Source organism: Coffea arabica, chromosome 5c, assembly GCF_036785885.1.
Source record: "Coffea arabica cultivar ET-39 chromosome 5c, Coffea Arabica ET-39 HiFi, whole genome shotgun sequence".
Classification (NCBI taxonomy): Eukaryota; Viridiplantae; Streptophyta; class Magnoliopsida; order Gentianales; family Rubiaceae; genus Coffea; species Coffea arabica.
The window spans coordinates 299213-313264 of NC_092319.1; the positions used below are offsets into that span (position 1 = coordinate 299213).

General features: G+C 40.1%; 4 protein-coding genes across 14 annotated transcripts; 3 read left to right on the forward strand and 1 right to left on the reverse strand.

Moving 5' to 3' along the window:
* The first annotated feature begins 649 nt into the window (after nt 1-649).
* On the forward strand, nt 650-2726 carry LOC113722985 (chalcone isomerase-like protein 1). The gene is made up of 4 exons (XM_027246234.2): nt 650-1629; nt 1816-2056; nt 2246-2337; nt 2429-2726. The coding sequence occupies exons 1-4, from the start codon at nt 1245-1247 to the stop codon at nt 2560-2562; spliced, it is 852 nt and encodes a 283-aa protein (XP_027102035.2). The 5' UTR covers nt 650-1244; the 3' UTR covers nt 2563-2726.
* Nucleotides 2727-2813: 87 nt separating this feature from the next.
* Nucleotides 2814-6124, reverse strand: LOC140007581 (putative glucose-6-phosphate 1-epimerase). 10 transcript variants are annotated; one of them, XM_072050299.1, is made up of 9 exons: nt 5973-6124; nt 5591-5740; nt 4935-5009; nt 4591-4647; nt 4346-4503; nt 4128-4259; nt 3803-3905; nt 3454-3553; nt 2814-3360 (listed from the first exon to the last, which is right to left on the reverse strand). In XM_072050299.1, the coding sequence occupies exons 2-9, from the start codon at nt 5666-5668 to the stop codon at nt 3143-3145; spliced, it is 921 nt and encodes a 306-aa protein (XP_071906400.1). In that variant the 5' UTR covers nt 5669-5740; nt 5973-6124; the 3' UTR covers nt 2814-3142. The 10 variants fall into 10 exon arrangements, with proteins under 10 accessions (XP_071906400.1, XP_071906398.1, XP_071906399.1 ...); XM_072050297.1 differs by having other exon boundaries at nt 3454-3571; XM_072050298.1 differs by having other exon boundaries at nt 3803-3917.
* A 1509-nt stretch (nt 6125-7633) lies between these two features.
* Nucleotides 7634-11252, forward strand: LOC140007577 (putative pentatricopeptide repeat-containing protein At3g01580). 2 transcript variants are annotated; one of them, XM_072050286.1, is made up of 4 exons: nt 7634-10188; nt 10252-10346; nt 10459-10539; nt 10726-11252. In XM_072050286.1, exon 1 carries the CDS (start codon nt 7868-7870, stop codon nt 9980-9982), a length of 2115 nt encoding a protein of 704 aa, XP_071906387.1. In that variant the 5' UTR covers nt 7634-7867; the 3' UTR covers nt 9983-10188; nt 10252-10346; nt 10459-10539; nt 10726-11252. The 2 variants fall into 2 exon arrangements, with proteins under 2 accessions (XP_071906387.1, XP_071906386.1); XM_072050285.1 differs by having other exon boundaries at nt 7634-10346.
* Nucleotides 11253-12071: 819 nt separating this feature from the next.
* LOC113722983 (U-box domain-containing protein 45) lies at nt 12072-13656 on the forward strand. Its single transcript, XM_027246231.2, has 2 exons — nt 12072-12610; nt 12710-13656. The coding sequence occupies exons 1-2, from the start codon at nt 12396-12398 to the stop codon at nt 13503-13505; spliced, it is 1011 nt and encodes a 336-aa protein (XP_027102032.1). The 5' UTR covers nt 12072-12395; the 3' UTR covers nt 13506-13656.
* Nucleotides 13657-14052: the final 396 nt, after the last annotated feature.

Consider the following 14052-nt stretch of genomic DNA (forward strand, 5'->3'; position numbering starts at 1 on the left):
GATTGGGCTCCTATCTTATCTAACATGTTAGCCCAATGAGCGAGTTACATGTGTTTTGTAAGGGGCTAGTGGGTATACAGACCCAACTAGATCAAGGAAGTGCTCTGGCACAACCCTTAGATTTTTTTCGCTGCAGGTGAGATTTGAACCCTCATCTATAGCCCAAGAAGGGAGTTAAACCCCTCTCTGGTGGCCACTGAGCCATTGGCCTAGTGGTTTGAATCCTGCAGCTGCTAGTGTGAGAATTATGTTGGTGTAAAACATCCCTGTAAATGACTTTAGGAAGCATGTCCCAATGTGAGGTGGTGATCAAAATCCATATCCATGACACCCAAACTTTAATTACCAAAAAAACACAAACTAGAACCAAGTTCAACGGGTAGAAACATTATTGCAAGGACTCTCAAAGTTTCAATCTCCCCCTTTTTCCATTTGCCCATTTAAGATTTATAATTTTTCTTAAATAAAATAAAACTACATAAATCGAGGATTTAAATGAATGATAAAAATTTACCCTTTATAATAAGAGTTTCTGTTTTTCACTCAAAACACAAACAGGGCCTTAGTTACAAGTTCAACATCGTCTCATTGTAGACCCTTAAAAGAAAGAGCCAAAACACCCAATAACCCAGCTGATTACCCATTGTCCTTTTTTTCTGTTTGGGGGTCTAATGGAGGGTGCAGGGTGCTAATCTAGCTGATCACCCGTTGTCACTTGAGGTTCCAATTGTAGCGTCTGCAGTGGAGAATTTGAGGTCCTGTGATCCCATCAGTACTCATATAATCAGCTCTTAATCTTTATTGATAAGGTTAAACTCATAGCTCCTTGAATTGCGAGAATTCCACATTTCATGTTGATCGAGGAGACATGATAAAATAACAGCAGAGAGAAACTTCCCAGAGTTATTTCATGGATAAAATGCATTTACTCCGACACCACCAGATAGAAACCCCCCCAAAAAAAAAAAGAAAAAGAAAAAAAAGCAGCAATGTGCCTTGGATCTTATCATAATGCTCATACCGAGGCGGAGGCCAAAACGCACACAAGAGTAGAGCAATGAAGTCCTTCACTTCTAAGGCATGCAAAAAGTAAATGAGCAGCAGCTCCCCTCGAATTTCTCCTTTATAAAACCCCAGCAGTACCTTGCATTGTGTCCGTCCCACCACGTCATAGCAGACACAGTCTCCCCTCCTCCTTTTACCAGCTAAATTCCAATCCTAATCTCAATTTTCTTTCGAAGAAGATGCCGACGGCAGTTGATGAGGTTACTGCAAAGACTGAGATGGTTGAAATTGAACCAAACACCGGCCTTGCTCTGAAGACAGCAACGAATGAGGAGAAAGCAAATGATGAGCCGGAGGCCAAAATTTCCACCGGTGAGGCACCTAAACCGAAAGACATGCAGCAGAAAAACGAACCCGGAGATCCAGACGACGCAAAGAGCCAGAAAGTTGGGGAAGAGAAGGAGCCCGAATGCCACAAAGAGCAAGAAGCGGACGTGCCAGTTGAAGTTGAACCAAAGACGGGCGTTTCTTTTCCAGTTAAGTTGAACGATGGGAAGCAATTGGAAGCTGTTGGTTTGAGGAAGAAGAGCATGCTTGGCTTGGGAATCAAAATTTATGCATTTGGTATCATTCTCAAAACTTTGCTTTTTCTTCTGAAAATTTGCAGCGCATGGTCGGTGACGGTCCTAATATTGCTCATCTCATGTTGGGTAATCGATGTTTAGAGTTGGTCAAGAAAGTCCAAATATTTTGCTTGGTACAACCAAATTTGTATGGATCGATGAATAACTCATGCCTCACCACTCGCAGGAATATATGCGGACAATGACCAACTGAAAGCTCTTGTTAGGGACAAAATTGGAAAAGCACCTGCCAAGCCGACCAAGGAAATGTACCACATGGTTATTGATAGTGATGTCGGAACGATTGTGCGCTTGGTCATAGTCTTCTCAAGCCTTACCATGAGCATGGTGCGTAAAAATTTCGATGAAGGTCTAGGAGCTGCAATCAAGAAACTCACCGGCGGAAAGAAAGAAGAGCTGACAAAAATGTACTCTCAACTCTGCCCATAACATCACTATCCTCCTCCTCTCTCTTGTTTTTTTTTTTTTTTTTTTGGCCCTGTGTTCTCTTTCATTGTTTCGAAACTTGAATTTCTCTCCCACAACTTTAAGAGGCTGTCCCTCAAAACTACTTCAGAATCTAATTCTAAACCTCTTGCATCTTCTTCTAATTGAAGGATCATGGGTGAAGCATCAGATGATATCAAGCTCATACCTGGTTCGGAAATTGAGATCTCCAGGCTTCCAGGTTACATCCTACAAACAAAAGGTAAGAACTACAAACCGTTGCAGTTTTCCAGCTTCATATACTGCTCATCCAAGAACTAATTTGGCTGAAAACTTCATTTTGGTGAATGCAGTGATGGGCGAGGTTGTCAGCAACGTTCAAAGTGAGCTCCTCTGCAGGGCTTACATGTACCTGTACCTGGGAGATGATCCTTTTGACAAAGAAGCCAAGGACAAGTTTGGAAGCTCGTTGCTCCATCTCTTCTAAAGATGACTTTCAGCACTTTCAAGGTTCTTGAGCAATAAAACCTGTTCCTTTCTAGTGTCTGAATAAATTTACAAATAAGAGGCAGCGCGAGAAAGATGATGGTTATTGTTACTGTTTAAGAGCTGCTTTGTATCAATTATAACTCAAAAGCAGCCATTTCTTTCTTTACCTTCCCCCTGAATGGAGTCATAAATGTGCATGATTAATTGTATGCACATTTTAAGAAGCGCTTACATAAACAGTTATGCACATCAGTAATCCATTAAAATAGTATAAAAGTAGCAAAGAGACATTCCTGGCAAATAGACAGGACGAGCATGTTCGGTTGATCCAGTTACATACAACAGCAACGTACCATTCCTCCCAATTATAAAATTCATGATGAGGAAGGCGTTGAACCACCTGTGACTGGAATTGTATTTTCAGTCTATGACAAGCAGCACTCTGCTTGATGTGACTCCTTCACTCTATGGATCCGACAAAAGAAACAGTTGTTTGCAATCAAGCAAAGCCAACGCATATGGCATATAAAAAATCAGTACATGTCCTAGGCGAACCTCAGGAGAAATCATGGATATAATCAGCTGAAACCATGTAAGACTTTTCGAGGATCAAGCTGTCCACTGCAATAACTAGAGGACACAGCTGACAGCTCTTGACGTCCCTTCCATTCTTCCAAGGGCTTCAAGGTAACAGGAGTTTCTATAGCAGCAGAATCTACACACAACATAATTTTGAAATCCTCATCGCCCATATCTGGTAGAGCCTTCGCTTTTTTGTCCCAAGGGTTCCAAACAGCTGCAGCCAACCAGCAACATTATAAGCTAATTTCTCTGAAACACTTAAAATCATACCAAGATAGGAGATAAACTCTCCAACAACAATATAAACCTGAATCTCCCATGCCTTCTTTACGTAGCACAAAAGTTCTCTTCTTCTCATGGTCAATTATGGCAATTTTTGTAGGCGTGCTAAGATAAACGCGGTCAATCTGTGATGAAGGCACAACCTAAGCTTGTAATGGAATGATAATCTGAGAGCAGGCATTATTTAGATATACAAGTATCTAGAGCTATATACCTATACCAAGTATTAATTTTCAGATCCAACTAAGTTTGTATCTAAAAACAAAACATCTAAAACTAATGTCAAAAGTTGATCATGACCAAACTCCTATCCCTCACCTCAAAATCAAGGTATAATGCCTAGGGCTGCAACTTTGGAACATCAAACCACTTACCTCACCATCAAAAGTAATTGCATCAGCCTGCTCCGTATACCTCTGTCTCTGCATCAAATTGTCGAAGTAGTCAAGCGTCTCCAAGCCCTCAATGCGCACTTCACTGCAAATCAAACTGCATCATGCAACCTATCTGAAAACGATAGTAATGTTTCTTGCAAACTTAGCTACCATGCAGGAAAATCAAGAGATCATTCATTAAAACATGAGCAAGGATGACATGAGTTTCAGAATTTGAGTCAACTGATGAAAGAGGACTACAGCATCGACTGTCAATATGCAAATAATAAGCAAAAGGAAAAACTACTGATTTACCAAAGCAAACCTGATATCAGACACAGAGAAGTAGTTGCGCAGAGCAAATGTGAATGAGAAGGCCTTATTATCAGTATTTCTCACACGAGGGATCAGAGTGAGTTTTCCAGCACTGAGAGAAATCCGCAGCCGCAACTCAAATCTACAAAAGTAAAGAGTTCAAACAACAGACAAAAATTCTTGCCACTACAATAACAACATGAAAACACTCCGTCTTCCACATCTTACCTGTGGGGCCAAGCTTTTAGGTCATCTTCTGTACATCTCAGAATGAGATCCACCGTTGACTGATTATTAGCTGGAGACAGAGGCGAAGGAGAGGGGTCCAGTGACCATAATCTGTTCCTTGCAAAACCATGACGCTCCAGCGGACCAAAATTTGCAAACTACAAGATCCATTTTAAGAATTAAGCAGGCAGAAGCCCAAGGGGCACTTGAGCTAAGATGCCGTGAAAACTTCATTAGCTTCTAACCTGAGGGAAGTAGATGGGTATTCCACCCCTAACGGCTTTAGATGGTTTCCAAAGAGCCTAAAGAATAGAGGGGATCCATTTCAATATAATAGGCAAAAAATACTCCAAAATTGCCTGTCTTTGGAAGCAAATAAGTAGGGCAATTAGAGGTTCCACAAAATTATTTTCTTCCAACAGAGGCAGATTATATTGTATGTGACAGGTTTAATGTCACACTCAGGAGGATCATTTGTGTTCAAAGAAACCCACAAGGAAAATCACATTCTAGCTACAGAGATGCATGCCGAACAGTGCTTTAATGGTTAGTAAAGATGTGCTATAGCTGTTTGGCATGAGAACTTGACCTTTTTGGTTACGAATAGAAGTTCTTCCCTTCTTTCATTCTTCCATGACACAACCTGCCCACCATAGAGAAGCACCTGAAACAAAACACATATACGTTAAATTAGGTGATAGAAACTGCAAAAACCACGAATTTATTTCCATGAAAACGGGTCTCCTAACCTAACACTCAGCAGTACAACTAAATAAGGAGGTCTTACGTGCATGTCATGTCAGTCAATGCATATACCCTGAGAAAATATGTTTGGTGAGTGCTGAAATAGGGGATAGGGTAACTTTGTAAATGCTGAAACAGGAGACGCGGTTAAGTGGAATTGAGTATTTGTGAGGGAGTTACACCTAGAGAAGGAGAGTCAAGCTCTCGAGCTCCCAGATTACGCTAGAAGATATCAGAGCAACCACAAACAGCTTCGGATGCCGAACTAATGCAAACACAAAAGAGTTTTCGCGGTTTTAGATACTCCCAGTGCCGACAACGGACCAATTTTTTCCTAGAGTAAAATTTTATCGTGGTTCGAAATCCAACTAGAACACCGGGCCACAATTTTCATCGTAATCCCTTGATTCCTAAAATGAGGAGGATATTAAAAGGAGTAAAAGAGGTTTTTTGTGAAGGGGGCGGGGGAGGAAGTAAAAGAATGAGGCAAAGGACGGAAACCTCGGCAGTGGATCCGGTAGGTTCAGACAGTATAACTCGGGGTGATCCATCGGCATCGTTAATCATGTTGACCGGCATCGTTTCGGAATGGAATTTAGCTCTGAAATTTTACTCAGAAACTTTCCTCCGGAGTCCCTCCCAGCCAGCCAGCTGCTACACCGCACGAGAAATGAATTTGATAACAAACAGAAATAACCAGGTACCAACAACACAAAGCATGTATTAGTAGAAATATGAAAGATTCAAAACCTCATAGAATTCAATTCATGCCAGAAACAAAACCCGACTCACATAATTGAGACCTTGTGCCAACAACATAGGGAATTATCAATAGATAAATTCATAGATACGGACTGATTAAAATAAATGAAAATGAGCTTACATTTTGGTCGATAGTTTCAATTTTTAAAACACCCAAAGAAACAAAAATTACTTATGTCGGGAATCGGCCGCGAATTATAGGAAGAAATTAGGACACCAGGAGAGTAAATAGTAGCGTACGACCGTCGTTTTTTTTTTTTTGTGTGGTGTACAGTAACACTAGTAATTTGTAAATTATTCATTTATTAGTATTCCTTTTGTTTCACTTTAATAGTTTCATTTTTTATCTGTCTTGAATTATATAGTTCATTTTAACTTGTAATTTTTTTAGGATAAAAACAAAAAAATCCTCTATGGTATATCTAATATAAAAAAAAGTCTTCAATGATTTCAAAACATACAAAACGACATCTCGTGTTTTGAACTAAATTGTAAACTAATAGAATTCGCTAAACTTAACGGAATCCGTTAAACTTAATGGTAAATTTAACGGAATCCGGTAAATTTAACCGTTGAGACCATCATTTTCGTTAATTTTAACAAATTCTGTTAGTTTACAATTTAGTTTAAAACATGAAGTGTCGTTTTGTATGTTTTGAAACCACGGAAGGCTCTTTTGTGTATTAGGTATACTACATGAGATTTTTTTGTTTTTAATCCTTTTTTTTAAATGCCGCTCTTATTTAATGTATGTCATTATTGAGTATAGTCCAACTTATTTAATGTAAAGTTAATTAGTCTTACTAATATAAGGATATTTCAGGAAGAGAGTATGTTAAATTTGCTCTTCTAACAAACTTGACTAACATTTTTCAAATTGTATGAAAAGAAAAAAAAATTAAACCTATCAAAGTGAGATGAAAGAAATAATGCATTTGTTTGAAAATGGGAAATTTGGAGAATAATAGGAATTTGGGGGGATGGTGACATATTACTGGCTTGCGATGCAGCTGTAGTTCAGTGGTAGTCCGTAGTAGAGTGTTAGTGCTGGTGTAGGCGTAGAGTGGCGTATTGCGGTGGTGGGTTGGCGTTTCTTTCTTCTTAGAGGTAGCACTTGGTCCAAAGCTATTTGGAACCTTGCCATCCAAAGCTATTTGGTGGGATGCCTTTGGTCAACCGTGCCATCCATCAGAACAACCGACTACGTGTTTCGATAACAGATTATTTAGAATAATATTATAATATTTTTTTGATTTGATATATACAAAATATAAATATAATTAAAAATATAAACAAATAAATTTTTCTAAATAATCAAACAATCCGACACGTGCTACTACTTTTGTACAGTAAACCAAAAAAAAAAAAAAAGGAAGTGTAAAATTTTGCCCCAGATAAAAAGCGTATACAATTTGAATAATAAATGGATAATTTTTGAAGTTCTTATAATGGGCTGGTGGTCTCAAAGTTGTGTCCAAAATTTTTTTTTATCCTCACATTTCACTACTTAAAAAAATGCAAGGTTAAAAACCCAAAAAAAAAAAAAAAAAGATTTTGGGCACGACTCCTTTTTTTTTTTTTTTTGATCAACAGATAGCTTTTTTATTGTACTCTTATTTCTACTCTATACCAAAGGGAAAGGAGTAGGTCCAAATGAGCCAATGAAGATTTCGAAAAGAACTAAAATATCACCGGATCAAACATGTATTTTTACAACTGCTCAGTAAAATTTTCAGAAAATCTCGAAGACGAATGCAAATTAAGAAATCAAATCACTTCACCTGCACCCAAAAATAGCCTTGTGGTTGGTTGATTTTGGGCATGACTTTACATTTCACTATTTTATCTACCAAAAAGAAAAAAAAAACCCTTACATTTCACTACTATTTGGATCGGTTCATTCAAAAATTAATTACGCGTGTAGAAAGGCCCGGGGAGGGGGCGGCTCGAGTGATGTCGGAGGCTGGCAAACCAAACAAGTGCACGCATTCTGAAATGTCTGCGCGTTAGCATTCTATGAGAACTTGGCAAACACTGCTCCGCCTCTTTCAATCATGTAAAGATGGCAAATCGCTAGCCTCATTGCACTCCATCGTCCTAAAAACCGGTCTGATTTCCGATGTCTTCTGGGCGGCAAAACTCAACCATCTTTACCGCCTTTACGTGCCTCTCACCACAGTTCGCAGACTGTTTGACGAAACGCCCCAGCGAACTACGTACACCTGGAACTCCATGCTCAATTGCTACTGTGCGGACAAACAATATCAGGAAACGCTATCCCTCTTTTTCCACATGTTGTCCTTCGAAAAGCCTGACTACTTTACTGTGGCCATTGCACTAAAGGCATGTTCCGCCTTGAGAGCTCTTGATTTTGGAAAAAAGATTCATGGCTTCATAAAGAAGAACGAGTCTATTGACTCTAACTTATTCGTTGGATCTAGGCTTATTGAGTTCTATTCAAAATGTGGAAATCTCGATGACGCTTCACATGTTTTAGGGGACTATGATATCCCTGATGTTGTTTTGTGGACTACACTGGTTACTGGGTATCAGCAGAATGGCGAACCTGACGAGGCATTGGACACTTTTTCTAGAATGGTTATGGTGGGAGGTCTTACTCCGGACCCAATTGTGCTTGTTAGTGTTGTTACCGCATGTGCTCAATTGTTGGACTTGAATGCTGGGAAAAGTGTACATGGCTTTATGATTAGGAAGAAATTTGGAGGCTTGTCTCTGCTCAATGCTCTGTTGCATTTTTATGCAAAGTCCGGATCTGTTAAAGCTGGAGCTAATTTGTTTTCAGTAATGGAAGAGAAGGATGTGATTTCATGGGGTTCTATGATTTCGTGTTATGCTTATAATGGATATGCACGTCACGCTTTAGAACTTTTTGATGAGATGATGGTTAGAGGCGTTGAACCTAATTCAGTTGTTGTCATTAGCGCTTTGCAAGCTTGTGAAGCTGCTCATGACGTGGAGCTGGGCAAGAAGTTACATAAACTTGCTGTGCACCAAGGGTTTGAGTTGGATGTCATGGTGGCTACAGCTCTAATCGATATGTACATGAGTTGCGCTTCCCCCGATGATGCTGTTGAGCTGTTTGGAAGGATGGTTGAAAAGGATGCTTTTTCTTGGTCTGCTATCTTATGTGGGTGTGTGCAAAATGGGCTTGCCTGTCAGTCAATGGGACTGTTCAAGGACATGCTTTGTACTCAAATCCAACCAGATGCTGTTATCATGGTGAAAATTCTCACAGCTTGTGCAGAATTAGGAATTCTTCAACAAGCTTGTTGTCTACATGGATACTTGATCAGAGGTGGCTTTGACAACAGCACTTTTGTTGGGGCTTCGCTCGTCGAAGCATATGCAAAATGCGGTAGCTTGGGTGATGCTATCAAGGTTTTTGAAAGGATGAAAGAAAAAGATGTTGTTATTTGGAGCTCTATGTTTGCTGGTTATGGATTTCATGGGCAAGGGAGGGAATTATTAGAATTGTTTTATGAGATGATTAATAGTTCAACAGTTAGCCCAAACAATGTGACTTTTCTTTCAATTTTATCCGCATGTAGTCATGCAGGTCTAGTTGAAGAAGCAACTAAGTTATTTAACATGATGATCAATGACTACCAATTGATACCTGAATCGAAGCATTATGGGATAATGGTTGATCTGCTTGGCCGGAATGGAGATTTGAACCATGCCATGGACATTATCAACCAAATGCCCTTACCAGTCCATCCTGATGTATGGGGGGCTTTACTTGGTGCCTCACGGATTCATCAGAACATGGAGATGGCTGAAGTTGCTGCCAGGAATGTCTTTCACTTGGACCCCAATCATGCTGGTTATTACATTCTATTATCTCATATGTATGCTGTCGATGGAAAGTGGGACAATGCAGCTAGAGTTCGAACTTTTGTGAAGGAAAAACAATTCAAGAAGGTATCAGGTCAAAGTATTATTGAACTCAGGGACGAGACCTGCAGTTTTGTAGCTAATGACAGATATCACCCAAATTCTGAACAGATTTATGATGCGGTGTCAGTGATACATACTAAAATGAGAGAAGAGGGTTACAATCCGGACTTGGATTTTCTGCAGCATGATAAGGAGGATGGTTTCATGTCCTGAAACACGGCCATTGCTAGGTGATATGTACTCTGCATTGGCCTGGAAGAAGGGCCGAGATATGAACTTGTGCTAACAACTTTTGAGTTTAAATAGATGAACTTCTGGAAAGCCTATTTTCAAAGTGTATGACCTTTCCTTGGAAGCTGAAAATTCTTTCAGAAGCATCCACCAGATGATGCCGACTGATTGGGCGCTGGTGGCTGAAGGTATGGTCCTTCTTACTGGTTCTATTGGCGGTCACTCCAACCTGATATTACTGACGTTGACAGGTTATATGATGGAATGATATGGTTGTGCCTAAAACCTCAGGAAGTTTCGTAAACCATGCCTTGTTATACTGGAGGGTGGCATGGTCTGGTTCAAGGTAGTAGCAATGCAAGTGATATATGCCTTTGCTATTTTTCTTAGAGCAGTTTGCTCGACAGCTCTGCATTGAAAAGCAGATATTCACTTCTTTTAAGCTGCTTCATCTGCAGGCCCTCTTATAACTGAAGAAATGCCAACCTATTTGCTTGGAGGGACGTGGATTCCATGTTTTGGCCTCTGCTGCGGCCAAGGTACGATGCTTCTCATCTCTTCCTTTTTTTTTTTTTTTAACCCCTCCAACCCTGGAATGAGGATGTCTGGCGTGGTTGGACGCTGGAGAGGCATTGCTAAGCTTTGTATATCTGCTCCTTATGCTCGTCTCCTATGATGGTTTCATATCAATTCAGCTCGCTTAGCAATTTACATTCATTCTGTAGATGTATTAAAACCATTTCCATTGTGGAGGCTAGAGCTTGTTGCAGTAAGTTGAAGCGTATTTATTCAGCAAATACTTGAATCATACTTACAGTCGAAAGTGCCCTCACAGAAGCAATACACAACTATTCCCTAACTGCACGCGACTTTGGTCGAGGCACAAATTTGTTCTTCGGAAGAGGCGTGCAAATAAAGCACCGTACCGTTAGTGGATTTCTCGGTTTGCAGCATCAAGAAAATTCATCTCACGCTTCCCCTGGAACAAGCACAGCCACGTTAGAAGTGGCTAACATAATTTTTTTTTTTGGGGGTAGAAAAGAGTAACGAGTTAATCTGTGTTGGGTTCGTGCCGGGGTCTCAAATGCCCAGGTGTTTTGCTTTACAATGCAAATAAATAGCTGAGTGGTGATTCAGCTGTTTTTTTTTCCTCTTGTATACAAATGGTAAATGAGGCCACATCGTCTTGATCAAATGTAAGAAGCTAATTGGACTTGATACAGCACAGCAAGATGTGATATTTTGTCTTTTAGACATGGGCATTTAATTTGTTCCAAAAAAAAAAAGGACGTAGGCATTTATTCGATGCGCATCGGGAAAGAAATCAAAACACTGCTGATATCAACAACATTTGCAATTTGGGTGCGGAGTTTGTTTATGATGGGGCCACTATTTAGTCGATAAATATGCAAACCTTTTAATTGCAGTTTTCTGTTGCAATGTAGTCTTTTTTTTTTTCGGGTATATTCATCATTCTTTGGCCAAGTTCTCTGTATGCCACAGTGCGGACGTTTTTATCACGTAGGCCGGCAGACCAGGAGGAGGACTGCTTTTTGGTCAAGGAATCGAGAAAAGATTGAGCAGAGAAACATTTCCCAATCAGATTTGAGATTTCTAATACTCCTAACCAAGGCATGAGCGGCATCTTCTGTTTTAGAAACTGTGGCCGCCGCCAAAGCGAAGCTGAGATACTCCTATTGTAACTTTGCAGGAACAAAGGCTGCCGTCATTTACTATATGTTTTCCTAAGCAATTCGGGCCTCCACAACACAAGCACAGAACTTTTTCTTTTTCATGCTTCATTAGACGTCATCTCTGGATTTTGGAAACCTAGCATAAGCCATGTTCATCCGGAAAGAGACAATTCCAATTTCCAGTGAGCTGAATATTTTATTGTGCTTAAAATACTTTTCTGTTTGGTCAATCATCCCATATTTCCTCTTTTATCTTTTGAACATGGCCATCGATCATCTCAAGTCTAAAATCCTATCCGTTGGTATTGAAAACTGCAAAAAATCTTAGAACTCATCATAATTTTGAGAATATATTATATAAGACCATTTCTCGGTAAGAATATTTACAAGAGGATCCCCCCCATTTATACGAGTTAATACTGGCGCTACTACCTACTTTAAAAGGCTGTGATAGTGCTTGCTTCTATAAAAGGAAAGTAAAAGACGTACTTCCAAGGAATTCCAACTCAGGAATGGACATAAAGCTGAGTAGGGAATAGCAAGTTTGCTTCTAATCCAAACAATGAAAAAAGGCTCCCAAAAGCCAGACCTTACACCACCTTGAAGCAATCAAATACACACACTAAACTAAATTTCTATATTTTCATTTTCACATAAAAGAGAGTTGAGAAGTGACTGAGGGGGATAGAGGGCTTCCATCCATGGAAGACGTGATAGTGGAAGCCCTTCTATCTAATGAACGGGAAGCTCAGATTTTAGCTGCCAGAGAACTCGGTAAACTTGCAACCAAACTAAGACAGAAGTTAGCAGAAAGAGGGATCATTTCTCGGCTCGTTACGATGCTTCGTACGCAAGATTATGAAGCCACTGAAGCGGCACTCTGTGCTCTGCTTTGTCTAGCTTTTCACAGTGAAAGGTATTGTTTGCATCAGTTAAAATTTGCAGTCTTTGAAATTGCATCCGACGGCATTGGCTGTAGAATTGTTCCCCATCTAATTTTACTGTGATTTTGCAGAAACAAGATCCGAATTGCAAATTCTGGTGCCATACCAGTATTGCTGGAGATCATTCAACGCCCAAAAGAGTCATTGATTGACCTTGCAGCAGCAGCCCTCTTGGTTCTTTCTTCTTGCTCCGCTAACAAGCTAGCAATCGCGGCATCTGGGGCTATCCCGATCCTGGTTGGATCCCTGAATTCCCAATTGGCAGAAGAACGCGGTTTCCAGAATCTAAGCGTGCAGGCTAAGCTCGACATCATATCCACATTTCACAATCTCTCCACCTATCCTCCGATAATCCCATCTATTGTTTCTTCTGGTATGGTAAAAGCCATGCTTCAACTAATGTATGAGTTCGGAAAACAATCAAAGATAATTGAGAAAGCGATGGCATTACTGGAGAAGATGGTTTCCTCGTCAGAGATTGCACTGGAGGAGGTTGCTGAGACTGCTCCTCTTGTAATCCACTTTCTAGTGGAGGCCGTCGAAGAAGGTACACCACTATGCAAAGAGCACGCTGCAGCTACGTTACTGGTCATGTGCCAAAGTTGTAGGGACAGATACAGAGGAATGATTTTGAGGGAAGGCGCTATGCCAGGGCTGCTACAATTGAGTGTTGATGGGACATCGAAGGCCAGGGAAAAGGCCAAAGCTCTGCTGCAACTTCTTAGAGATTTCTCAGAATGTCGTACGCGAGAGGAACGATCAAAGAATCGGCTCTTGGAACATGTTATGCAACAGATTGATAAAGGAGACACAACTGGGACGGGTCTGAGACTTGTGGAGGAAATGATTGCAAGACTTAGGACGTAGTAATTTTTAATCTTTTCCCACCTTCTGCGTGTGCCACTGTTATTGTAGGTAATCACGTTTTCTATTGCCTCCCGTATTTTTTTCCCCCCACTTTGATTTAGACCTCTCTGACAATGGACTATCTATGAACACCACACACTCCATTACTTAATTGCTACTTTTCTCTCAGGATTTAAAAAAAAAAAAAAAAAAATTCATGGAGGATCCTCTGGGTTTTTCATTTAATATTGATGTTTTAAAATGGATGCTGTAATCCTTTTTACGAAAATTTGGAAGTGGAATTAGTTTGATTTCAGGTCAAAGGTGTAGGATGATTTCAATAAGAAGTCAAAGGGTGATCTTAATAAGGAGCCAATACCCTAGAAATCATCGATTTATTAACTTTTATGCTACATTTCTTTATTCGTGCAGCATTTTTGCTGTCACCCGAAGTTATCCTTCCCAGTGCTGGGTTTCCCCAGTCAGCAGGATAACTTAGAAAGGGTAATAATGTTGCAACAGGAGAGGAAGGGATAATAATATTCCTCTCCTCAGGAATATTTGAAAC